General features: G+C 42.5%; 1 protein-coding gene across 1 annotated transcript in view; it reads left to right on the top strand.

Annotated features, from left to right (window-relative positions):
- The window catches only part of LOC102145519 (putative tetratricopeptide repeat protein 41), a 72,523-nt gene that overhangs the window by 43,772 nt on the left and 1,918 nt on the right, over window positions 1-26,833 (top strand). The window contains exons 9-13 of the mRNA XM_045365811.3: window positions 1,597-1,736; window positions 5,439-5,610; window positions 9,707-9,854; window positions 11,059-11,211; window positions 15,058-15,191. Coding sequence (XP_045221746.2) covers window positions 1,597-1,736; window positions 5,439-5,610; window positions 9,707-9,854; window positions 11,059-11,211; window positions 15,058-15,191 — 747 coding nt within the window. The remainder of the gene's footprint in view (window positions 1-1,596; window positions 1,737-5,438; window positions 5,611-9,706; window positions 9,855-11,058; window positions 11,212-15,057; window positions 15,192-26,833) is intronic.

Raw genomic sequence — 26,833 nt, 5'->3', positions numbered from 1 at the left:
AATCAGTAAATGAAATAAAATCTGATCTTAAATATGTATGCTCTCAAAGAATATTTAAGGATATGGAAAATTGTTCACATTATATTTTTGATAGATTTTAAGTTCCATGAGAGCAGAAATGATTGATTGTATTATATTTGATATATATATGCCCAATATCTAGCACATTCACATTAGGTGTAGGATGATCCCAATTTTAATTAAAAAAAAGCGTATATGTGTGTGTGTGTGTTTGTGTTATATGGTACACCCAAAAGATTAGAAGTCATATAGCAGCAATATCTTAACAGAGATTATCTTTGGTGCAATTATGGGTTTTTAAATTTCTTAGTTGTAGTTTTCTGTATTTTCTAAGTTTTCTATAATATACATATATTAGTTTTATAATGAGAAAAATTATGTTTGTCTTCTCAGACTCTACATTGGTGCTAAGTTAGTGAATGTGAGTGTGTGGTAGGGTAGGAGGAGGGGTTTATGGATAAGGGGTTCTTAAAGCACAGGAGATTGTTGAAATGAATATTAAATGCAGTGACGGACATCATCCATTTCAACCTGAGCCCTTGTCAGGAATCTGGAAGCAAAGTCCTCCTGAATGTGCAGAAGCCTCACCCTGGGCAGGAGCCCATCCCTGCACTGTTTGTCCAGACATCCTTGTTTGCCTGCTCCAAGCAGCTCCTCCTGACTCTGAGGCTCCCTGTCTCTTGCTTCTTCCTCTGAGTTCTCATTCCCACCCCAGGCCCCATTGCTTGAACTGCCACTTTGCACAAACATCTTGGACTCTGGCCTTCAGCATTCTCTCTCCCTTGTCTGTGTTTTAGTTTTTGCTTTTTGACTTGAAGCACCATAGCTCCAGCCTCCCTACAAAGCTGAGGGTTGTGGAATGTGATCCATGGAAAAACAGGCAGAAAGAAAGCAGGAGAATATTCAAGGCTGAGGTGACTTCAATGTGAGCAAAGGAATGGATGAAGAGCAAAGAATATATGTCAAACATATTAAATGCCATAATTTTAACAAATGAACAAATGTGGACATTTAGATACTGGAACATATGGGAAAGGAAATTCTGAAAATGAAGATTTGCAGCACCATGTATTTAATTGGGTCCTTAAGTTAAAAACTTCTGTTTTCATTTGTGTGTAAGGTATAATTACACACACACACACACACACACACACACACACGGTATGTCTCCTTATTTTGTTCTTTTAGGATTTTCTTTCTGTTAAAGCCAGCATTTCAAGATAGTTGCAACAGAGGGCAGAATGGTGTAAGAAATTTAAATACCTTTTTCTTCTTATCTGAAAATCACCCCAAAATACAAATTAGAGCAATGTATGGATTGAGCTATAAATACTCTTTTTTGAATAGTTTTCAGCATTTACATACAAAGATTATTAGTTATTTTTCATGTCATAGTATAAACTGTTTAGTATTATATGTAAATCTTAATAGAAGCAAAGTGCTGAACCCTTGAGAGAGAACCTGAACTATGGCTAATACATTTAACTTTTATAGCAAGATTAAGATTAAGCAATGGGTACTCTTTGTTCTTTCCCAAATATACTGTGGGATTATTTACTTTTCTTTCCATTCTAGTGCTGCAATGCAGGCTTATTGAACTTACTGTCCCTGACAAATGTCGATTAATGTTCTTTATTGGGAGTTTTTTGAAGTTTATGGGCAAGACCAATGAAGCAGAAGAGTTGTTGTTGAGTGTTGAGGACATGTTAGTACAGGTAAACTGAGAGTAAATTTTAAATCCTTCAAACTTTATTCCTTTTGTGTTAGATATTATTTGTGTTTTCAGATATTATTTACCTTTGTTTATGTAAAGGTAATTTAATGCACTAGAGGAATCCATTTTGTTCACCAATAAGGAAGCTGTGGTTTTAACCCATGCCCCAACTATACATTAATGACAACAAACAATAAGTAGATAGGAATCATTGTAGAATGAATGAGTACTGATAGGTGACACTTTGGAAAAAAAAAGAAATGTTCATAAAGCAAAAATGGAAATACAGTGGTAGATTTAAATGAATTAATAAAAGACTAGCCAAAGACTTGGTAATAAGTTTCATAAAGATGTTGGGAGGCCAGGCACGGTGGCTTACGCCTGTAATCCCAGCATTTTTGGGGGCCAAGGCAGGTGGATCATGAGGTCAAGAGATCGAGACCATCCTGGCCAACATGGTGAAACCCTATCTCTACTAAAAATACAAAAATTAGCTGGTCATAGCGGCACGCGCCTGTAGTCCCAGTTACTCGGGAGGCTGAAGCAAGGAGAATCCCTTGAACCTCGGAGGTGGAGGTTACAGTGAGCAGAGATCGCTCCACTGCACTCCAGCCTGGTGACAGAGTAAGACTCCATCAAAAAAAAAAAAAAAAAAAAAGGATATTGGGTAAGGTTGATTGATGTCTCTATATTGATTTGCTTTTTCTGAACTATGAACTTTTGGCTTTGTTGACTACAGTGAAAGCATCACTCATAACATAACTCATAACATAACATAACTCATAACAACTATATGCTTATGATAACATTTAACTACTATTTTATTTAATGTAAATTTATTTTTTGGGAGGACAGGGTCTTGCTCTGTCGTCCAGGCTGGAGTGCAGTGGTGTGATCATGACTCACTGCAGCCTTAACCTTCCCGGCTTAATCAGTCATCCCACCTCAGTCTCCCAAGTAGCTGGAACCACAGGGGTGCCCTACCACGCCTGGCTAATTTTTCAATTTTTTTGTAGAGACAGGATTTTGCTATGTTGCTTAGGCTGGTCTCAAACTCCTGAACTCAAGTGATCCTCCCATCTTGGCCTTCCAAAGTGCTAGGATTACAGGTGTGAGTCACCACGCCTGAACTAACTGCTATTTTTTTTTTAAAGTATTAACTTTCACTGATTTCAGTAGAATTTGTGGGTTTAAGGTAGTCTAACTCAAGACAAAGCTGTTTTTATTTTAAAACAAATACCTTTAAACTTTCATAAAACACTGCCCTCGTCGCCATCAACGTATGTCTTTCTAGAAGGAGTTCTAGCAAAGAGACTTAAAAGACTCAGTAGTGAAAGTCCTTTTATGGCAGAGACCATGTTTGTTTACCAATTTTTGTTCCTCCATGGCATATTATAGCCTGTGGGTGCTTAATAACTGTGAGAGGTGAATCCATAAATCAGTTTGAACTGGCAGGTTCCTCCATGCCCTTAGAAGGTGGCATGCAATTGTGAATAGAGCGTGGGCTGTTTTCAGACTGACCCAGATTTAAATCCCAGTTTTGCCACTTTTCTGCTTGTGTGATCTTGGTAGGAATTTTAACCTGCGCTCTGGTGGGGTCTCATTTTTGAGGATTCTGATACCTATCTCATGGGGCTGTTAACACGTTCAAGTAAGAAGGTGCATAAAGCACTTCACGTAACGTCCGGCACACAGTAAGATGTTAAGTATGGTAGCTGTTTTGTTATTACTGTCTTTGTGTAATTAAGCAAGTGAGGCCTAGATGAGAAATATAAGGGAGTTTGATTTAAGCTTTTAAGAGAACTTCCCACTTCAGAGTGCTCCTTCTGGAGGCATCAATCTTATGATTCTATCTTCAAAATATTTTTGCAACAGTTCTTTGGGACTAGCCACCGTGAAGACTATGAAAAGAATGTTTTTAGGCTCCAAAGGCACTTCCAAAAGAGGTTTTATGACTATTTTGGGCAATAACAACTTCTTTGAAATATGTGCCTGACATTCTTTTTTTTTTTTTTCCTTGGTTTCTAACATGTTATTTTTAATACAAATCAAGTTTGGCATATTTCATTTTTATCATCACTTTGCTTTTGAAGTGGTAACTGACCCACCCTAATGCTGTGTAAATGGAGATCAAAATATTTATAGAGGCTTCATCATACCCAGCTCCAGGTATACAATAGCAAGAATCAAACGTGATTTCTACCCGCAGGCAGCTTACAGTCAATTGGGAGAAATAACTATTAATAAGACATTAGTCTAATGATTATTCAAATCAATATATAATTACAAACTGTCTTAAGAGCTAGTAAAGAATATTAATGCTATGTAAATATAGTCAAACATCACTTAACAACAGAAATCTGTTCTGAGAAATGCATTGTTATGTACCTGACATTCTTTTTGGGTGGTCATCTCTTGTTATAGCAAACTAACATTCTTGAGGGGAAAGATCTTGTTATTTGTGACATATGCATTGTGTACTTTACTGCTTTTAAAATTTCTTCAGATAAGGTCATTTTAAAATTTAATCCAGCAGTTTTCAACTAGGGGACAATTTTGGTCCCCAGGGAACATTTGGCAAGGCTGGAGACACTTTTGGTTGTCATAGCTTGGGGGAGAGTTGCTACTGGCATCCAGTGGGTAGGCCAGAGGTGCTGCTGAACATCCCGTAGAGCATAGTTCCTCACAGCACAGGGTCATCCTGCCCAAAATGCCAGATGGTGCCGGGTTGAGAAACCCTGACTTAGGTGATAAGCTTATTAAAAAGTGATCTGTGGGGCTAGGTGCAGTGGCTCATGCCTGTAATCCCAGCACTTTGGGAGGCTGAAGTAGATGGATCGCTTGAGGTCAGGAGTTCAAGACCAGCCTGGCCAGGACGGTGAAACCCCATCTTTACAAAAAGTACAAAACTTAACTGAGCATGGTGGTGCGTTGGGTCATTGAATTCCCCTAAAAATAATTTACTACCCCCTAAAATTATCTTTACTTCCCCATCTCCCTTCTCCTAAGAGGTAGGGTATATAAATGTCTATATTCTGTAATTCCCCCCGTGCGTGCTAACAAATGTGTATGCAATTTCTCCTGTTAATCTGCCTTTTGTCAGTTGATTTTTTCAGCAAAACTTCAGAGGGCAAAGGGGAAGTTTTTCCTTATATCCTGAAATAAATATACTAGACCAGTAAGGGGAATTTAAATTCAAGTCTCTGTGCACAAATGTGTCAAACATAAACTTAGCTGCTCTCTGGTCACATTTGAATTCAAGCAGCGTTCACAGCTGTTCATTTGAATTCTGGATACCACCTCCTCTGAAATCTTTAACACATGCAAGACATTGTCACGTTGTTCTTTAAAATTTTTATTTCCACTGGGCGCGGTGGCTCGCGCCTGCAATCCCAGCACTTTGGGAGGCCGAGGCGGGCGGTTCACTTGAGGTCAGGAGTTCAATACCAGCCTGGCCAACCACAGTGAAACCCTGTCTCTACTAAACATACAAAAATTAACTGGGTTTGCAATACCTCCCTATAAATCTTTCACCATAACCATTATCTTATATATATATTTAGAATTTCCTAAGAAATCATGTAAAGCATACAGTCTTTTTCAATGTCATTATGAATAAAGCTTTGTTGGGTAGGTATGTGGTATCTGTATCTATCCTAATGCTGTGTTTTCTCAGGGGTGGTTCCCTTTTCATTTTGTACAGAGCCAGTCCATGACAGACATGCTTCTCAAAGTACAGAATGCTATTGGAGAACTGTATCTTGAAACTGGAATGACTCAGGAAGGGTTCCAGTATTTCCGGAAAGCATGGTCAAGCATGCTGCATCTTTCGCTTAGTGACTTAGAAGACAGCCAGGACTTGGTGAAGCAGAAAGGTACGGTGGACACATGCAGAGGGAACAGCCTCTCATGTGTCACAGAGTCAGTCTCCTCCTGGGCTATTCCTATCTGTGAGAAAAAGGAAATGGATGTGTGTGTTTTGTTTACTTGGTGTTTTTGTATTGTTTTGTTTTGTTTTGTTTTGTTTTTGAGACAGAGTCTCGCTCTGTCACCCAGGCTGGAGTGCAGTGGTGCGATCTTGGCTCACCGCAACCTCTGCCTTCTGGGTTCAAGAGGTTCTCCTGCCTCAGCCTCCCGAGAAGCTGGGATTACCGGCACCCACCACTATGCCTGGCTAATTTTTGTACTTTTAGTATAGATGTGGCCAGGCTGGTTTCGAACTCCTGTCTTCAGGTGATCTGCCCGCCTTGGCCTCCCAAAGTGCTTTGATTACAGGCGTGAGCCACGGTGCCCAGCCTACTTGGTGTTTTTGGTGGGCTGGTGGGTACGTGAGGATTGAACATAAAGTGTTCCTGATTCTGAGGGACCACCCTATTAGAATGTCATTGTTAGGGTGAGCTTCAGAGAAGGAAGCTTCAAGCAGTAAGGTGGGGTCATCATGGTTCAACTCTGAAACCAGCTTTTCTGGGTTTAAACCCCATTTCTTCACTTATTAGCTCTCTGTGCCTTTAGAGACATTACTTAAACTTTCTGGGTCACAGTTTTTGTATTTATAAGGAAGGGATAAAAATAGCATCCACATTGCATATTGTTGTGACTAAAAGCGTTAGGAGGCTGGAAAGCACACAGAATGGTGCCCGGCACATAAGTAGGTACTAATTGATGAGTGGCAGCCAATGTTTTATTCTCCAGTATTTGATGCCTGAGGCTACTCTGTTATCACTGACATAGCAGAGACAAAGAATCTTTAGTGGATTAAGCTATTAAGCAATTTTGACTCACCCATTTACAGTCAGACTAGAGGTCTCTAAATGTGTGTCATACTTACATGGCTGTATCAATTAGCTTTTGTTGCATAACAAACCATCCCAAAACTCTGTGGCTTAAAACAATGTTTATATCCGCCATGAGCCTGTAGGTCAGCTGGGGGATTCCACTGGTCCAGGTGGGCTCAACAGATTTGGGCTTGGCCCAGGCAAGCGTCTGAGGTCAGCTGGCAGGGCTGATGGGGCTGGCTGGTTGAACCTTACTTATTGTCTGGTGGTTGTCTGGCTGGGATGACAGGGGTGGCTGGACCATGTGTTCCTCATCCTCCAGGAGGACAGCCTGGTTCTCTTCACTTGGCAGCTCACAGGATTCCAAAAGGGAGAGCAGAAGCCTAGACTTAGGCTCAGAACTGGTACAATGCCTCTTTCCACCTCATTCAGTTGGCCAAAGCAAGTCACCAGGCTGTGTCCACCTCTTGATAGGAGGAAGTACAGAGTAGCATAGCATAGCAAAAGGTAGTTGGGTAAACACTAGTGTAGAGAATTGCAGCTGTTTCTGAAATCTGCCCCATGGCTAGAAGATCAAAGGTCCCTTGGGCAATTCTGCCCCATGGCTAGAAGATCAGAGGTCACCTCGGGCAAGCTACTTACCCTCTCTAAGGTTCTCATCTGCAAGTTCACTTTTGTAGCCATAGTTATCGTTTGTTGAGTGTTTACTGTGTACTTTATGCTGATGATCTCTTTTATCCTCAAACATACCTCATAGAGCATGTATAGCTGAATGTCAGAGAGATTAAATTACTTAAACTACATCAGCTCCTGCAGCTATCAGTCTGAAGCTAGGCTGTCTGGTCCAAGCTAGACCCCAGAGCACGTCTGGGCAACTCCTTGTTGGACGGAATTTCTTCTAGACATTTATGAAGCTCTAATCTTTGATATATAGAGTCTAGCTTCCAAGTTGTTGTCCTAATGCAGGCAAGCCTGGTCACAGGTATGCTGGGACCTTAGTGGCAATCAGGGCCACTTATGTGGGAGCTGGGCCTGGCCCTCCAGAGGCAGCTGAAGAGTCCAGAATGCAGAGTTCCAAGGGGTCAGGCCACCATGGCTTGGTATATACAAGTGTTAATTTTCCAAGGAGACCAAATGAGCAGGGGTAGAGTCGCGGGGGCCTGGTAAAATGGGATGCTAGGAAGTATTGGTGTCATTTGTGGCAGCTTTGATAGAATCACACTGTAGTTCTGGTCCCCTGACAAGGGTTAGGTGTGGGCTTATGGGTTGAGCAAGCAGATGAAGAGGTGGGAGTGAGGATTCCACCCTGACCAGTATTCATGCACTCAAGAGTTGTTTACCGATTGCCTGCATGCACCAGGTACTATGCTGAGTCCAGAAAAGTGGTCTAGGCAGGAACACCAACTCTACCCTCTAAAGGAGGTACTACAGAAAATATAAGTGAGCCAACCCATGAAATGATTGCAAGCTGTCATAAATGCAAACAAGAAATAGAGCTAGAGCATTGGGGTGTGTGTGTGTGTGTGTGTTGGTGGGGGGAATATTTATGAAAGGCAGATCAAGATGCCTTTTTGGGGAGGGGACAGTGAAGCTGAGACCCAGTGGATTATCGGAGCCACATGTGGTGAGGGAGGGGGCAGTCTTGGTAGAGGGAAGAACATGAGATGGGGGAGGGCTGGGCCTGTCCTAGAAGTGGAAGGAAGCCTCAGTGTGCAAAGAGCAGGAGGCAGCTGAACCCTGATTGTGCAGGGCCTTGGGCTTTGGGCCTTGGGCCTTGGGCAGGCATTTAGATTTTGTTCTAAGTGCAAAGGGAAGCCATTGCAGGGACTTAGGGTGGTGATGACATCTCTGATTTCTGTCTTGAGATCACTTTTGCTGCTGCATGGAGAATGGATTACATGTTGGGTAAGAGTGGACACAGAGAGACCAGTTACGTGACTGTCCTGCCCTGGTGTCCAAGTGCAAGGCATGAGGCCCTGGGTGGGGGAAGACAGAGAAGCCTACAGTGGGCACTGGGCAATGAATTAGGCACTACTGATGATGGCGAGAGATGCTACTTGATAGCTTAATGCTAATCCTTCTTAATGAAGCCTGAATTCCACAGCACAAGGAGTTAAATCTGCTCTTCTGTGCTGCCAGCAATGCTCTAATAACACCTTCTTGGAACATTATTCTATGAGTCTGCTAGAGCTGCCATAACAATCAGAGGACCACAGCCTGGGTGGCATAAACAATAGCAACTTACTTCTCAAAGTTCTGCAGGCTAGAAGTCCAAGGTCAAGGTGTCAGCAGGGTTTTGTTTTGTTTTGTTTTTCTCCTGATACCTCTCTCTTTGGCTTGCAGATGACTGCCTTCTCCCTGTGTCCTCATACAACTTTTTCTTGGCATGTGTGTGTGTGTGTGTGTGTGTGTGTGTGTGTGTCCATCCTTGCCTCCTTTTCTTCTAAGGACACCCATCATATTGGATTAGGGCCCACCCTAATGACCTCGTTTTAACTTACTTCTTTAAGGATCTAATTTGCAAATACTATCGCATTCTGAGATACTGGGGGTTAGGACTTCAACATACAAATTTTGAGGGAACTCAACTGAGCCCAAACAATTATTTCTGTTTCTCTTCCCATAACAAAGTATGGCTTAAAAACCACTTTCTACTTTTTAGGAGTCTGTATTATTGTCAAAATATTTAACTCTCAATAAAGGAACAAAATTATGGGGCCTTTGCAGAGAGTGCATTCCCAAGGGTGTGCATATCTAGGTACAACGCAGTATTTATTAATTGGGTTTGTGAGACTCATTCGTGTGCTTCTTGTTATAAGGCTGTGTAGTTCTATTGTGTCTTGTTGCAGGGCTGTACTGGCTGCCTTTTGTAGGGCTCAGTTACCTTGGTGATAACTGGCTCCATTGTATCCATATTTTCACTCTATTTCTGATCTGTTCATTTGCAGACAAACTCAGAATTTGGTTTCAATCTATTGTCTTGGCTCCTTGGCTCTAAAACTGCTGTGCATACACAAACATGTTGCATGAAAGCCAATGTCCATGCAGTATATGTCAGTAGTGGATTTATTAAGAAAAACCTGCCTATTGCCACTGATGAAATGATATTAAATGCCATGCCTATTGACATCTTAATTCTTTTGTGGAAAAAAAAAACCCTTAAGCATCATATTCTTTGCCAATTTATTCCCTGCAGTCAGAGTTTTGAACAACCTGGCAAAGTCAGCATCTGAAGAATACTTGAAAGAAAACCACATTTTGGAATATGCAACTGAAATTTCCAACTTACTGGATAACAATCCCCGTAATCAAGCTACCATGAAATACATCGAAGGTGTTCTAATGTAAACATGTATTAAAATTTTTTTTTTGTTTTTTGCACTAGCTTTTATTCTTACAATTAAGATACTTAACCTACACCTGTTCATCCATTTCCTGACTAACTGATTTAGTTAAGAAATGCTGATGGTTAACGTTTTTATTCTCTTGCTTAGTGGTTCTCAGCCAGGGGCAATTTTGGGCCCCTCCCCACCCAGGGGACTTTTGGCAATGCCTGAAGACATTTTTGTTGTCATGTCTTGGGTGATTGTTATTGGCATCCAGTATGTAGGGGCCAGGGATGCTGCTAAACATCACACAATGCACAGGATAGCCCCCTACAACAAAGATTTATCCAGCCTAAATGTCAGCAGTCCTGAGGGTGAAAATAGTGCTCTAGTTTTTAAATTTTTTTTAAGAGTCAGGGATCTTGTTCTGTCGCCCAGACTGGTATGCAGTGGTGCAATCATAGCTCACTGAAAGGGGATCAAGCGATCCTCTTGCCTTAGCCTGCCCAGTAGCTGGGACTACAGGTATGCACTACCATGCCTGGCTTACTTATTTATTTATTTATTATTTTTTTAGAGATGGGGTCTTGCTATGTTACCCAGGCTGATCTTGAACTCCTGGCCTCAAGCAATCCTCCTGCATCAGCCTCCTGAGTAACTGGATTACAGGCAACAGCCACCATGCCCAGCTCTCTAGTTTTTTAAAAAAGATGTACAAATTTTGGCCGGGCGCAGTGGCTCACGTCTGTAATCCCAGCACTTTGGGAGGCTGAGGCGGGTGGATCACAAGGTCAGGAGATCGAGACCATCCTGGCTAAAACGGTGAAACCCCGTCTCTACTAAAAATACAAAAAATTAGCCAGGCGCGGAGGCGGGCGCCTGTGGTCCCAGCTACTCGGGAGGCTGAGGCAGGAGAATGGCGTCGGTCCAGGAGGCGGAGCTTGCAGTGAGCCGAGATCGCGCCACTGCACTCCAGCCTGGGCGACAGATCGAGACTCCGTCTCAAAAAAAAAAAAAAAAAAAAAAAAAGATAAAGATGTACAAATTTCTTATAAATCACTTTGAAGTTCTTGCATCTCTACTATTATAAATTGCTCTTTTTTATATTTTCCAGGACAGATTTTTTATATAAAATCCAAGATGTTTATGAGAATTATGATTGACTGCACAATGAATGTAACCAACATGCCCAGTAAAAAACACACGTGTGTTTTATTTTCAGGTTCGTTGCTGGAAATACCTCTCTTGCAAAAATGAAACTTCAAGAGTGCTTAAATATCAGGAAAAGCTTGTTTGGCAAGAAAAACATGCTGGTTGGAGAAGTTATGGAATTTTTAGCAGATTTGCTATTTTTTCCCCGGCGAGATAGTAAAAAGTAAGTTTTTATGAAATGTTTCAAGAAGTGTGTCTCCCTGTCTCACCGCCAAAAGTGCCCCCACCAGTGGCAGGGAGGTCTGGGGTTACCCCTCAGGGGTGACTCTGGTAATACTACTTTGGCTCAAGCCCTGCTCAGAAGCCTGGGGATTCACCCCGTCATAATGTATTCAAAAGGAGCTGTTGGACTGGATATGGTGGCTCACACCTGTTAATCCCAGCACTTTGGGAGGCTGAGGCAGGCAGATCACTTGAGGTCAGGAGTTGGAGACCAGCCTGGCCAACATGGTGAAATCCCATCTCTACTAAAAATACAAAAATTAGCTGGACATGGTGGTACGTGCCTGTCGTCCCAGCTACTTGGGAGGCTGAGGCAGGAGAATTACTTGAACCTGGGAGGTGGAGTTGCAGTGAGCTGAGATCGTGCCACTGTACTCCAGCCTGGGCGACACGGCAAGACTCCTGTTTCGAAAAAAAGAAAAAGGAGCTCTTGGCTCACAAGCAGTGTGGAGGTTCTGGCAGTAGAGAAAGGACATAGGAGTACAATGTGGTTGTAAGTGGTTCCCAGTGCCACTCACAGGCCTTGTGAGGAAGATGCTCTTACTTCTGGGTCTCCACGCAGCCCTCAGCCATGGCCATTGTCTACGGTACAACACCGTCCTGCCCTCTCTTCCGCAAGACCTAGGCCAGAGCCTCCAATGCCTCAGGTCATGTTCACCAGCTTCTCCTCCTTACTCAGGGAGTCCTCTTGTTCTCCTGTGATGTGCGGGGTTCCCCTCAGTGCCTCACACTTGTAGGTGCCACCCTCCAGACCGACTGAGTGTGAGCATCTGCCAGGGCTGACCGCTACTTTTCTTGGCAGGTCTGCTATGAGAGAAGGTTCTTTGTGAACTCACAGAGAGCCATGTACACACTTGCTTCCATAGCCGATTTAACTGCCTGGATGGTCAGGGATGCGCTAGGCTACATTATGAAGTTGTGAAGTTTTGTTTTGGTAGCCCCTCTTTCCTCCTCTCCCTGAGTTCGTTTCCTGGGCTCTAAGTTTGTCTCAGACTGAGTGCATCAGCCCCACCAGGGCCCAGGGCTTCAGCTGTTGTTCCATAAGGTGAGGGTTCTCTGTTCCCTGGCTTGCTTTTCTATTTCCATTTTCCATGTTCCTCCATGTCGTTTTCCTCCCACCCGACAGGTGACCTCTTGCTGCTTTTGCTTCCAGAAAGAATAGGTTATTGATCGTCTCTTAATACTTGAGTGCAAATCAGTATTAACCCTTTCTAAAAGGCATTTAAAGGGTAACTACCTTTTAAAGAGTAGCCCAATTAAGGGAGGACCTAAGGGTACAATAGTGGGTGCTATATAGTGGTGGTGAGATGGTGGGCTCTGGAGTCCGATTGCCTGAGTTCACATTTTATTTCTGCCACTTAGTAACAGTGACAAGTTACTGTTAAGGTCAAGCACTTAACATCTTGGTATCTCATTCATTTCCTCCTTGGTAAAATGAAGGGAGTAACAGTATCTTCCTGGCAAGATCTTTGTGAGGATTAAGAGATCCTATATGTAAAGAGCTTAGCAGAAAACCTGGCACACACTAAAAGAGTCTGATAAATTGAGTCATTCGTATTTTATTATTTTGCTCCCCAGCAAGTGTTTTTTGAGGCACTTGACACCACATACGCCGCCTCTTACTCATATTGAGACCAGCACTGTGAGCAGAGAACAGGACTTTCTTTACAGAAGCAGAAAGCTTGACTGTAGAACTGTTGCCTCGTAAAAGAAAAATCTAAACACGTAGCATACTGACTGAGTCATCTCTCCTGCCTGGCTGCCCCACCCCAAATCACGAGACACTGAGGACTGCTGGACTATTCCGCATGGCCGTACACAGATGGCTTGATGACCATACATGGATGGCTTCCTCCAGGCCTCACTGTCAACGGCCAGCCTTCGGAAACAATGGAGAAGCCGGCCGTCTCTTTGTTGAAGGTTATCCTTAGGTGACTGTGTCTTTCGTGTTGGTTCAAACCAGGAGACATTTTGTTACATAACTTGACTCACCTCTCAAGCATGTAAGGACCAGGGGCCCTCGAGACAGCACTCAAGCACCACAGAAATGATCCATGGGATCCTGAGGGCCTTGTAGAAGGGGTCTGGGTAGAGTTGGACAAATGAGGTCAAATTAAAAAATTAAAGTTAAGAAAGCAGATGAGAGAAGAGTGAACAAAATGTTTTAAGAGGAGCAGTGACAGATTCTTAGTGAAATGATTGTCATCTACTTTCCCCCAACCATTTGCCCATCCATCTGTAATTATCCTTCAGTCAGCATCCTCGGCACAGTCACCTTATGGAATGGCAGCTGAAGCCCTGGGCCCTGGTGGGGCGAATGCCCTCAGTCTGAGACGAGCATAGAGCCCAGGCACTTCTTCCCTTACCCAGCTTACCCATTTTGTCTCCTCTTATGAAAGTCATCAGAAACAACCCCAAAGTGTCCTCTGCACTTTTGACCTTGTTGGCCTTCTCCTCCAAGCATTTGACAGAGTTGAAACTACTCTCCTGGGTGATCAAGCTGGCTCAGCTTCTTTTGTGGGTTCCTTTTCTCCCCCTGCCGCTTGCCCAAACATCAGCATCCTCTTGAGTTTGGTTCCTGGGCTCCGTGCTAGTCTCAGAGGGAGCACATCAGCCCCACCAGGGCTCAGGCCTTCAGCTGCTGTTCCGTAAGGTGAGCGCCTTTTGTCTCTATCTTCTCAGGCATCCTTCAGCAGCAGCAGCCATGTGCTTCCATCTGTTTACCGGACATCTTTACTTGGGTGTTCCACTGGTACTCCAGAGTCAATGTGCTCAAGATTGGACACATCCACCCCTCACCCCCTGACGGAATTCTCCTTCTCCCACTTCACTTGGTGCAGACACCATGGCATCATCTTAACGATCCATCTTAGCAATGTTTATCATCAGTCACTGTGCTGACACATTACACTCATTTTCTTGTTTAATCCCTATAACAACTCTGTTATCTGATTTTTTTTTTTTTTCCAGACAGGATCTTTCTCTCTCACCCAGGTGGGAGTGTGGTGGTGTGATCATAGCTCACTGCAGCCTTGAACTCCTGGCCTCAAGTGATCTTCCCGCCTTGGCCTTCCAAAGTGTTGGGATTACAGGCATGAAGTACTGTGCCCAGCCTATTATCCCCATTTTGAACATGAGGAAGTTGAGGCTTAGGAGGCTGAGATGCTTGCTACCCAGCTCTTAGGTGTCAGGGCCAGGGTTAGCACCTGGGAAGTCTGATTGAAGAGGCCCTGAACCTGACCACTGTGGCCCACCGCCACATCTGCCTGACTTTAGAGCTTGAGCTCTTAACCACATGACTCTCTGCACACACAACAGCCCCCCAGCACCCCCGGCATCAGCACCACTGCATCCAGTGCAACACCACACCCTAGCAAACCTCCCCTTGCACCTGTGGCCACTGTGTCAGCTCAGACCTTCGTCGATCTTCCTCTGGCCTAACTGGTCTCCCTGTCTGTGGCCTCACCTGTTTCAGTTTGTCCTCCACACTTCTGCCCGGGCAGATTCTAAAATGTGCATTTGATCATATCAGGCTCTTAATGAAAACTCTTCACTGTTAAAGTCAAAATCCTTAGGTTTGCACTCAAGGTCCTTTGTGGGTGGACTCCTGCTTCGCTCTCCAGTCTCTCCTCCTACCTCAAAGAAATTCTCAGAGGGCAAGAGTTAGTCATACTCATCTTTGCTCCCCAGTCCTAACACCAGCATTCAGTAAATGTTTGTTGAATGAATGAATGAATGCGTGCCAGCCTTCTTTGATGCAAACTTTAATTAAATTTCTCTTTTCTAGATCCCAAAGGAAGCAAGTACTTAAATATTATAAACAAGTGATAAAAATAAAGGAAAATGCAGAAACTCTGGCTAAGTCCTCACTCCTCAGGAAGCAGCTGAACATCAGCCTCAGTGATACGTTGTGTAAATTAGGTAATCGTGCCCATCTATTTGTTATAAGCAGGTGACTTTTCCCTTTGTTTCACCTGCATACTTTGCTTATTTTTAAAAAGGCTCCATTTTTGAACCAAGCAACTCCTGTTTCACAAACTTTAAACTATTTTTTGCTACCTACTTACGTTCTCCTAGTAGGAAAGATATCTCTTAAAATCGTTTCCATCCCATTTTTCACTCTTTTGTAGGCTGAGCTCCCTTGCTTGACCACACCCCTCCCCCCGCCCCCGTCAGTGTAGGTTCCCACCTTTCTTCCACTTCTGTCCTAAGACATTGTCTCTACTGTATATGAATAGCTTTCCATACCTTTTCGTCTGTGATGCTAAAGTAACATGTGACCAGAAATAATGACATGGCTTTTCACAAGGGCCCACCCTTGATTTTAGCTGTAAGACATAGGTCTCGGCTGTGCGCAGTGGCTCATGCCTATAATCCCAGCACTTTGGGAGGCCAAGGCGAGAAAGTCACTTGAGGCCAGGAGTTTGAGACCATCCTGGCCAACATGGTGAAACCCTGTTTCTACTAAAAATACAAAAATTAGCCAGGCATGGTGGCACACACCTGTAGTCCCAGCTACTCAGGAGGCTGAGCCAGGAGAATTGCTTGAACTGGGAGGCGGAGGTTGTGGTGAGCCAAGATTGCACCACTGCACTCCAACCTGGGCAACAGAGCGAGACTCCATCTCAAAAAAACAAAACACTATCGGGGTCCTGACGTCTCATTGCCACAGGGCATTATCTGTACTTCAACCAAAACAAGTAATTTTCAACCAGGGATGATCTTGCCCCCAAGGATGAAAGTCTGGAGAAATTCTTGATTGTCATGACTGGAACTCGGGGGCAGGTTGGGAGATGGGAGTGCTACTGTCATTTAGTGGGTGGAGGCCTGGGATGTGGCTGAACATTTTACAATGCCCAGGAAAGCCCCTCACAACAAAAAATTATCCACCCTCAAATGTCAGTGCTGAGGTTGAGAAACCCTGACCTAAACCAGCTACTTTTCCCAGCATGTGTGCTTACCATCTGTTTTACAAGAAAACGTGATTGCTTTCAGGGTAGTCACTTGCTGAGGAGGAAAAAAGCTTTAAATGCCTGATATCTGTAGGAAAGAATATTTTCAATGTGCAGATTTGGGAATATGTGTGTGCATTTTTTTTTTTCACTAAATGTTTCTAGGCTGAAGCAGTTTTACAAACAGAAAATACAGATACGAATTTAGAGAAAGTTTATGGACAAAGAACTAGTATGTTTAATCTGATTGTTCCATATAATATTCTGTTATGTAACAGCTTTTGTGTCTGGTCTGTGATGGAGGGATAATATATTCATTTACTTTCAGATATGAAGGCATCTTTAATAGCAGCAATTGCAGTGTTTTTTTTTGTGACTTGTTAAATAAGTCTACATTTCAATTTTGCAGTCAATACTCAAGGTGGTTATGACCAAGTATTTTTATGTGAGGAGTCATCTCTTGCCATCATTATCTCCTGCTGTTGATTGAAGTTGATTCCTTTAATATAAGGTCCACTTCTGGCCCACAGGAACATTGTAGATGGTTAATCCAACTGCTAATGTGAGATTTGTATGCTGTGGTTTCAGTCGGTGATGGTGAGAGCAAATCAATAACTTCGGTATACAAAGGCAAGAGTGGAGGGAGGGAAAGTAGTCTGTTTATGAAGACCTCTGAACCAGCTGTCCTTCAACATGTAACAAGTATTTTTAGTTTTCCTACCTTTAGTGGAAATTTTCTATCTAAATGGAAATGTGCCTGAGTGGACTCCATAAAATAAGAAGTAAGCCAGAGCTGCAAATTGTTGGGACTCCTCACCATTAATCATTTTTAAAGATATCTTAGGCCCTCTGCAGTAAAGTGTTACCAAACATTAGTCCTCAAAGCAGTTCACTTTGAGGTCAACAGCTATGTATGTTTCATGGGAGTTGGATTATATTATACTATGTATAATATAATATGCATGTATAATTATGCATACTATGGTATACATATAATTACACTGCATTTATTCAGCAAGCCTTTAAGTACTTTATACGTTGTAATGCATATCAGGATGATATGGTGGTATTATCTTACCCAACTAGATTGTTGATCTGGGGTGGTTTGGGAGAATAATTTACCCTATAAAGAAAAACAATTCAACTGGGTGTGCTGGCTCGTGCCTGTAATCCCAGCACTTTGGGAGGCCTAGGTGGGAGAACTGCTTGAGCCCAGGAGTTGAGACCAGCCTCTGAGCAACATGGCAAATCCCCATCCCTGCAACAAATACAAAACATTAGCTGGGCATGGTGGCTCGCACCTGTAGTCCCAGCTACTCGGAAGGCTAAGATGGGAGGATCACTTGAGCTAGGGAGGTCAAGGCTGCAGTGAGCCAAGATCCTGCTATTGCACTCCAGCCTGAGTGACAGAGTGAGATCCTGTTTCAAAAAAAAAAAAAAAAAAAAGAAAAAAGAAAAACAATCCGTACCCCCGACCTCCAACCACCCACTTGATGTACACAGCATGAAGCCATCCACATGAAGGAAACTGAAATGATTGCTTGCATCTGCCTTTGTGACTTTGGACTGTGGCTCCTATATGAAGCTACTGTTAATATTTGCTTCCTTTGTCTGTAGCTTGTCTCCATCGTGGGGCAGATCCTTGGGTGCCCTGCAGGGGAGATACCCATCACTTTGAAGTGGTCCCCTAGGCTATCCAATGTGACTTTTATGAATGCCATATGGCTCGTATTTTAATTCATCCCAAACATACCTTCTAAATTTGGTAAAAATCTGTCTTGGTCTTTTCTGGATGCAGTAACAGATAAAGAGACATATAGATGGACACTAGGTTGCCCATGCTCAAAGGATTGTACTAAGTGCTCTGCAGGATACAAAAACAAAGAAGATAACTTCTGTCTTCAACCTCAAGCAACTTTTTGTTGTTGTTGTTGTTAGGTGGCAATATAAACCTATAATAAAAAATATAACACATGAAAGATTTAAAGCATAGTCTGGCTGGAGGGGATTGAATTGGGTTTTGGTTTTATCTTGGCCATGATCAGCTGTGTGACCTGAAGCAAGTCACAATGCCTGTGGCCCAAGTCTGTTCCTGGGCCCCATCTGTAAAATAAGGGTGTTGCATTCTTTAAGGTCCTCAACAGAGTTAATATTCCATGCCTAAATGTGGAAGACCATGGTCAGTAGCAAGAGGATGTTCAAGGAAAATCTCTTGGAAGGGATCCTTTAGGAAGTGGAGGGCATAGATTGTCAGAGAAAGGGGGCAATTCTAGGTGGGAGAACTACGAGAACAAAGGTAGGAATAAATAAGATGTGAAAGGGGATTGAGAGCCGTCAAGAGGGGCTGTGAGGAAGCATCGGGACAGAGGAGGTTTGTGGAGTGGGAGATAAACAAGAAAAACAGGCAGTGATGGGAGAGTTGAGGCAGTGTGCTGATCTGAAGGAAATTCTCTCCTGTAGGGAAGTGGAGACTTAACACTGAGGAAGGCTTGGGGGCCAGTGATCCTCTAAATGGGCTTGTTCTATTTAGGAAATTGTTTTGGAAACTCTTGAAAATTATTTAGAGCTCATCAAGGCTGTCTAAAGTCTGTCCACAAATGTGCAGCGAAGAGTTCCCTGTCCATCTTATGGAATTTAACCCTAACCCTTACCCTTGTCACCCTCTAAGGTACTAAAGTAAATAGCACAGGTTGAGCATGCTTAATCCAAAAGCCCAAAATCTAAAACTTTTTGAGTGTTGACATGATGCAAAAAGGAAATGCTCACTGGAGCATTTCAGATTTTGGAGTTCTGGGATTAGGCATGGTCAACTGGTAAGCGTGATGCAGATATTCCAAAATCTAAAAAAAACAGAAATCTGAAACCCTTCTGGTCCCAAGTATTTTGGATAAGTGATACTCAACCTGTACTTTACTACTTGAAATTATATATTTATCTGTTCACTAGGGTTTCTTTTTTTTCATCTCTCTTTCTATAAAGAAGAGACATGATCTGTCTTCTCCACCATTGTATACCCTGCTCTTAGAACAGTGGGTGGCACTTAGCAGGTACTCAATAAACACTTGCCAAGTGAATGAATGTATGATGGAGGAAATGCCTCAGCTAATTCAGATTTACCCTCCCACTTTAGAAGTGCAGGTATTGATTATTAAGGTCATTTGAATGTTAATTACTTATATTCTTATCATTCATTTATTATAATATTTACTGCACCTATTAAGTGACAATCTCTATGTTAGTTCCTGGGAGTATAACAATGAATCAGACCCATAGAGACCAACGCTGCCTTCCCTGAGCTCACACTGGGGGAGAAGGCTGTCGACAACTTAAATACACAATTTAACTGCAATTGTGCAAAGCGTTACCATGGAGACAGCAGTTAGACAACTAAATGCACAATGGCTTAACTATAGTTGGGAAAAGTGCTATCATGGGAAAATACAAGTACTAACAGGTGACCTTGATCTGTCAGATGGAAGGACGTGGGTTGGGGATGCATCTCAGGAAGTGATGCTGAAATTGGATCTGCAGGATGAGAGGTGGCTCACTAGTAGTGGGAGAGAGGGAGGAGAAGAGTCATCTAGGCAGTAGGAACAGAATTTTCGAGGCTGGGGGGAGTTTTAAGGTCCCAGAGTGCAGAGAGCAATGTGGAGAAGGAGGTGCTCGAGGAGGATGTTAGAGAGATGCCGGGGGGTGGGTCGCAGGCCTCTCAGGCCCAGTCAAAGATCTGGGGTGTTACCATAAGAGCAACTGAAAGCCAGTACAGGATTTTTGCAAAGTAGGTAAGTGTGAGGAACCTAGAGCCTTACCTCTAGCATAATCTTCACAAGAGCTTTCTAATATTATATTCTAAGATCATTTTGTGGATCCAGAATCCATGAAAGAGCACAAAGGACGTGTTTGTGACACACATTTTCTCTTCCTCTCTGAGGTGCATATTTTAACCTCTCAAACAGATTGTGAACTCCTGAGGGCAGAGGCCTTATCATGTATTCTTTGCGTCTTCAAAACATCAGAAACAGCCCTAGCTGTATGTAGATGGGTGCTCTGTCACTGTAGGTAGGCTGAGAAGTGGATAGGCAGGTTCTTTCTGGGTAATTTGTCTTGGGTTATCCAACGGAAATGATGGCTCTGCTCCAGGCTAACAGTATTGAAAGAACAACCCAATTGTGCTTTTATCTATGGAAAACAATGATCTTTAGTTGACTTTTCAGATTTCATTTTAGAGTTCAGATTAATGATAATTGCTAGCTTGAATGTCGAGACACCTTTCTTGATCTTTTATTATTTTACTTTTTTTTTTTTTGAGACAGTCCCTATCACATAGGCTCTGGAGTGCAGTGGCATGATCGTAGTTCACTGTCATCTCAAACTTCTAGGCTCAAGTTATTCTCTGGTCTCAGCCTCCCAAGTAGCTAGGGCTGTAGGCATGCGCCACTATGCCTGACTATTTTTAAAACATTTTTTGTAGAAATGAGGTCTCGCTATGTGACCAGGCTGTATTATTACATTTGATCAACATGTATAACACAGTGTAATCTTCCAGGGGGTATGAAAATAGTGGGCTTCCAGCAATTTTTGGTAATTAAGATTTTAATTATAAAATCACATTCTTATATATGAGATTACAGTAAGCACATATTAAAATGACAGATTTGTGAGAGGGTGACAAATCCAGTTTCAAGTACAAACATTAACCTAATAAGACTGTTAATTCTAGAGATTTTAGTAGGAACCCTAACTATAAAATGAAGATTTTTGTGATTAATGCTCTAAGCTGCCTCCAACACAGAGCAATCGTATTTCTCTCCTTTGATGAGTGTTTTACATTTGGCTATTGAGACACCATATAAGTGGGAGAAAAGGACAGAAATGTGGCTTTTTCATGTTCCATTATATCAAGCTGAGTGTTCTGTACTGAACTGTTTGTTTTGGATGAAGTGTGGTAGATGAACATTATGTTACTTCTCTCTGCCTGGGATTCTTTTTAAAAGAAATGCTAACCATCTTAGTCAAATTTAGAAGGAAGAAATTAAACAAAGGCTCTAGTGTCTAGTGGGTGACTCTCAGCCCCTCTGAGAGTCAGTCCCTTCTCTTTGTTTCATTTTTAAATTCCCTCTCAGTCTCTTCTCTTTGTTTCATTTTAAAATTCCCAGCTCAGCCAGAACCCTCTTCAACTACAGCAGTTGGTCTCTTAATCCAAGTCAGATAAATGATACAGACAAACCTTACATTTTAATTTTAACTTAAATATAAATCCATTCTTTCTCCAGACTTTTAAATGTATAATTAAAATCTCTCTCTCTCTCTCTTTCTCTTTCTCTCTCTTTAATGGGTCCTCTGATTGGAATTAGATGTCATCTTCTCAAAATGCATCACCCTCCGTTTCTAGTTTTGGATTCTGAAGGGTGACAACAATTGTGATGCAGTCTGTGTGCAGTATCCTTCTCAGTTGCCACCTTTTTCTCCCTCAATCTTTTGTAGTTGTCTTGTCTGCTCATAATTTGGACTTATTTTTCTTAGCAGCTCAGGATATTGAGCCTTTCCCAAGAATTCAGTCTGGTTTTCAGAGAAAACAACTCCTTTTTCTCTCATACTCATATCTTATTAATCTGCATTGCAGTCTGTTAAATTACCTAATTAGATTGACATACTCAGTTGACTCTGGGGTATGCCAGAACCCAACTGTTGGGAACAGAAGTATGCCAGCAAAGTAGAGATGAGCCTGCTAGCTGCAGGCATTTAGTGTTACCTGGACATTGGGGAGTATGTTTTATAGAAGAAATGGAGAACCCTGGTTAATCCAGCAAGCCAGTTTATGTGTGTTAACAGAACTTACTTTTCATTTGTGTAGGCTTAATCATTTTTAATAGTTTATATATGCGTAAACCCTATTGGCTGCAAAAAAAATGTCAAGTAGGCTTCATAAACTTAGAAAACTTTTAAACCTGGAAAGGGCTCTAAAGGTCACTGAACTAATTTTAAAGCTGAGGGAATAGCAGATGTAACACATGACCTGCCCCAGTACATTTGACCAGATAATTCTATGGATTAGATATTATAATCATCGAGGTTCACAAAGACCAGGCACAGCTAGTATGTTGACCTAAGACTTAGCATCCGTTTCTCTGACCCCAAGTCCCAAGCCCTTCCCGCTGTTTGTGAGCTCTAGGAGTTTGTGGTCTCGTTGGGGTGACAAGCACACGAAGAGAAGTGCAATCCAATGTGTTATGTACTGTGACAGACACTGGAGAGGGCACGGGGACCCACAGAAAACAGGCAAGAAAGAAGACTTTCCAGAGACAGTGGCTTGGGCTGAGTTCTGACAGGTGCCTGGTGAAGAAGTTCATGAGGAGCATTTTAGGTAAGGAGGATCAGCATGAACAATGTCAAGGAAGGGAGAACTTGGGTGGTTTGAAACTCTGGAATGGGGAGAGTTGGGGAATGATGCTGGAGGAATCAGCAAGGTTTACCAGGCTCAAGGGCTTGACAGGGCAGCTGCTGTAGGATTTCTAGCATTAAGGGGCATGAGTAAGTTTGTGTTTAGCATACAACAATCTTGTGACCAAATGGGGGATGGAATTGGTAAACTAAGAGGGGATGGTAGAAATGGAGAGAAAGTGTCAGATTTGAGACTTGGTAGGTAAATCCAACAGGCTCGGTGCTTGACTAGATGTGGGAGGTGAGAGAAAGCCAAAAGCATTTCCCAGTTTACGACTATATCGTAGGTCAGTGCACCTGGGTGCATGATGCTGTTGGCATTGCAAGAGAGGGAGCATAGTTTGGTAGGGTGGGGTGGGAGCCACAGTGAGCTAATTTGGGGCCTGTTGAGTTTGAATTTTCTATCCAAGTAGAGACATTCAGTAGGCAGTAGGACATATGAGTCTGGTGCTTAAGAGCTTGAAGACTGAGCCAGAGAAAACATTTGGGAGTCCTTAGTGTACACTTGCTGGCTCAACTCAGTAGAATGGTTGAAAGAAGCAAGAAGAATGTAGGACAAGACAATGGCCAGAGGTAGAACTTGGAAGAATGCCAGCATTTAAGGGACGAGAAGAGGAATGGGCTGTAGTAAAAGATGAAGAATGGCTCCAGAGGCAGGTCGAGAAGCAGTCAGATCATTGAAGCCAAGAGAGGAGAGTGTTGAGAACTGACCAGCAGATTGAGAACAGACCACTGTGTTTAGCAACACAGAGGTCACAGGTAATGTTCAATTTTGGTGGTAGAGTCAAAAGCCTGTTTAAGAGAGAACAATCTGTTCCCTCTGCTTAAAGTTGGGGCTTCTGCACAGGCCCATCTCCTTTAATTGGTGCTTTGGGTTCATGCAGAACTGGGGGAAGACAATAGAGGATGCTACTTGCCATCTGCAACCAGGTCCTTTTGAGCCAGACTAGGCCATGGTTTCAGTAGAGAGGGGTGGGGGAAAGGACTCCTTAACCTCTCTTATTGTTTTCTTTGTATCAGAAATTGAGGGCCCATGGAGACATCCAATAGCAACCTTTTACTTTTTTGGGACAATGACACACAGCTTTCTCCCTAACCTGTTTATAGATACACACATTTATGGAAAGAATAAGCAAACACTTCTAGGTTAAGTTTGCAGATTAAAAAAGGAAAAAAGAATGAGCAAACACACTTAGTTTCTCAAACTTGAGGATTTTGGACAAAGAAACTTTAGACACAGCCTAATTATCAAACAAAAAGAAACGTTCAACGAAGAGCCTTTAGACAGTGCCAAACCTTCCTTCCTCTTTGCAATTGCAGCCCATCTTCTAGAATGTAGACAGAGACTATGGGCTCTGATTGTCCTCACTTCTTAATCTCATTCACTCCTGGCACAGAATAACTCAGTGGATGCTGCCCAGTAATGAACTATCCCTCCCGGGGTGGTTCATCCACTGAGTTATTCATTCAGGGAAACTTCCTGTGACCTCTGTCAACACTGGAGAGATTTCACTGTCACCTGGAGACAACTGCCTGGACTGTTGCTGTCGGCCCAGGAAAAAGTAAACATCTCTCACACTGGACTGGCATTGCAAAAATCCATTTGTTAGGTGACAGCAGGTATTATATGAAGCAAGAGGAACATGACTTAATTTTAATTTCAGTAGAATAAAAATTAGGAAAAATTGTGCTTTAGGAGAGTACTTAATAGGATAGAGGACTATCTTTGGATGAAATATCTTGTTTTGTTTTTCTAAGGAAATAATAAATATTCCACCATCTTTTTAATGTTAAGCACTGAAAATAAAGTGGGGAGACTAGGAAAACTTACTACTTAAAATCTGAGAACAAATTAGTAAGAGTGTTCATGGGACCTTCCCCCCATCCCCACCCCCAATTCACATTCCACTGGAAATAAGATGGGTGTGGCTCTGTCCAGAAGTACAACATAGAAAAGGTAACTGATGCTTTTTTTCTAGATGTATTTTTATGGAAAATCTTCCCTGGAACCAACAAAACAGGAAGAATAGTGTTCTCTTTTCTCAATTCTAGAAGTTGTGGTCCTGGATCCTAGGGACCTGAGTTGGAATCCCAGTTCTGCTATTTTCTTGGCTTGTGGACATAACCTCTCTGAGTCTCAATTTTCTTACCAATCAAGAGGTTATAATATAGTCTACCTATAGGGTAATTGTGAAGATTTAATGATATAATGTATGCAAAACAGCCAATAGAGTACAAAATTAAATGTTAGGTTCCCTCCCCATCCAGGGCAAAGGTTTGAGGTGGGAAGAGGTTCAGTGACATCTCTCCAATTTAAATTCACCGATTCTGGTCTTTCCTCTTTTCTGGGTTGGGAGGACTGACTGGGTTGACCCAACTGCTACCAGCTCCAAGAAAAATGGGATAAACTGGGGGTGGGGATGAGGCAAGAATGTCTTTTCCCTGGCTTGCTTGCTGCCTGAGTCAGATTGCATCCAAGAAAGTTCTGAGGTCAAAGCTATAGGTCAGGTCTAGAATGGGTCACCAGGGAAAAGGGGCCTGAGGAGTTGTGTGTGGCCAAGAGGGAGGTGGGTAGCAAGGGCATGAAGTAGTGTATGCAAAAGGCACCAGAAACTTGTCTGCATGAAAATCTCAATCCCATAGCAAATCAGATTCTCTTCAGGGGACTTGGGCAGAATGAAGAGAGTCAGTCAAACCTATGAATCTGGTTATTGGTGCCTAGAGTATCTCTGAGAATGGGTTCTGTGTTTGCCACCACGTGACACATCCAGTTTCTATTTTTCTCCACTTTTCCTTTTAAGGCCAATGCAACTTGGTCATCAAGAACAGGGTAATTCACAAATGTCTTCTGTTGAGCTAGACTGAGGCACCTGGGAACATCACAGGGAGTCGTGAAAATAGTTCAAAAAGAAGAAACATAGTCCCAGATCGCTAAGCAGAGACAGCAGCTGAAATTTCCTATAGGATTTCCAGAGAAAGCTGCAGGCATGTGAGATACAGGGTCTGATCCATGAAGCAAAGCCACAGAGAGAGAACATGTCTGCGAGCAGAAGCCACAGCTGATATTCAGGAGCACAATCCACAATGGGGAGGAGGCAGCCTAGTGTAGCAGTGCAGGGCATGGACTTCAGGATGAGGCTGACCCAGGACTGTTCTTCCATGAACTAGAATAAGTTCCTTAACCTCATCCAGCATGCTTATCTTTAAAAGACAAGTAAAATGAAACATGCACTAAAAATTCTCTGGAAGGACACATTAGAAACTAACGTCATTGGTTCCATTTTAGAAGACTGCACAGATGGGGACAGAGAAGGGAAAGACACTTTTCACTTTACAGATTGGTAAATTTTCATTTTTGAACCAGGTGGACAGGTGATGATAATCTATACCTTATATGATTACACAGTCCTGACAGATGGTAATTATATATATTTGCTGTTATTGTTGTTAACACAGGAACAGGGACTGGGTCATCTGTCAGTGTTTTTAGCCTTTACATAGGCAGCAGTCTCTTTATCACATTTCTAAATCAGTGCCTTACACATACCAGCCTTACGTTATGTTTATAATCAATGGTGTAAGTCCAGCCCCTTAAGAGTAGTCTTGTAAATGGGTAAAATGAATAAATAAGTACCATCTCCAAGTTAGATTGTAAAATGGATTGTTTTTATTTTAACAAATTTTAGAGAATTCAATTTTATTATTATTATTATTGTGTTGAAGATGGAATCTCATTCTGTCGCCCAGGCTGGAGCGCAGTGGCACAATCTCAGCTCACTGCAACCTCCGCCTCCCAGATTCAAGCGATTCTCCTGCCTCAGCCTCCCAAGTAGTTGGGATTACAGGTGCATGCCACCACGCCCAGCTAATTTTTGTGTTTTTAGTAGAGACAGGGTTTTGCCATGTTGGCCAGGCTGGTCTTGAATTCCTGACCTCAAGTGATCCGCCCGCCTCAGCCTCCCAAAGTGCTGGGATTATAGGCGCGCGCCACTGCACCAGGTCGAGAATTCAATTCATTGACTGTGGCAGTTGGAAAACTTTTTTCTCAATTTTTTTATTTTGAAAAATTTCAAACCTTCAGAGAAATTTCAAGAATAGTATAGTGAAAGATTATATAACCTTCACCTATATTCATCAATTGTTTTTTTAAATTGTTATTATTATTTTGTA

Source organism: Macaca fascicularis, chromosome 11, assembly GCF_037993035.2.
Source record: "Macaca fascicularis isolate 582-1 chromosome 11, T2T-MFA8v1.1".
NCBI classification, from domain to species: domain Eukaryota; kingdom Metazoa; phylum Chordata; class Mammalia; order Primates; family Cercopithecidae; genus Macaca; species Macaca fascicularis.
Note: the sequence above shows the minus strand (reverse complement) of the source record. Positions and strands in the feature narration are given on the sequence as shown.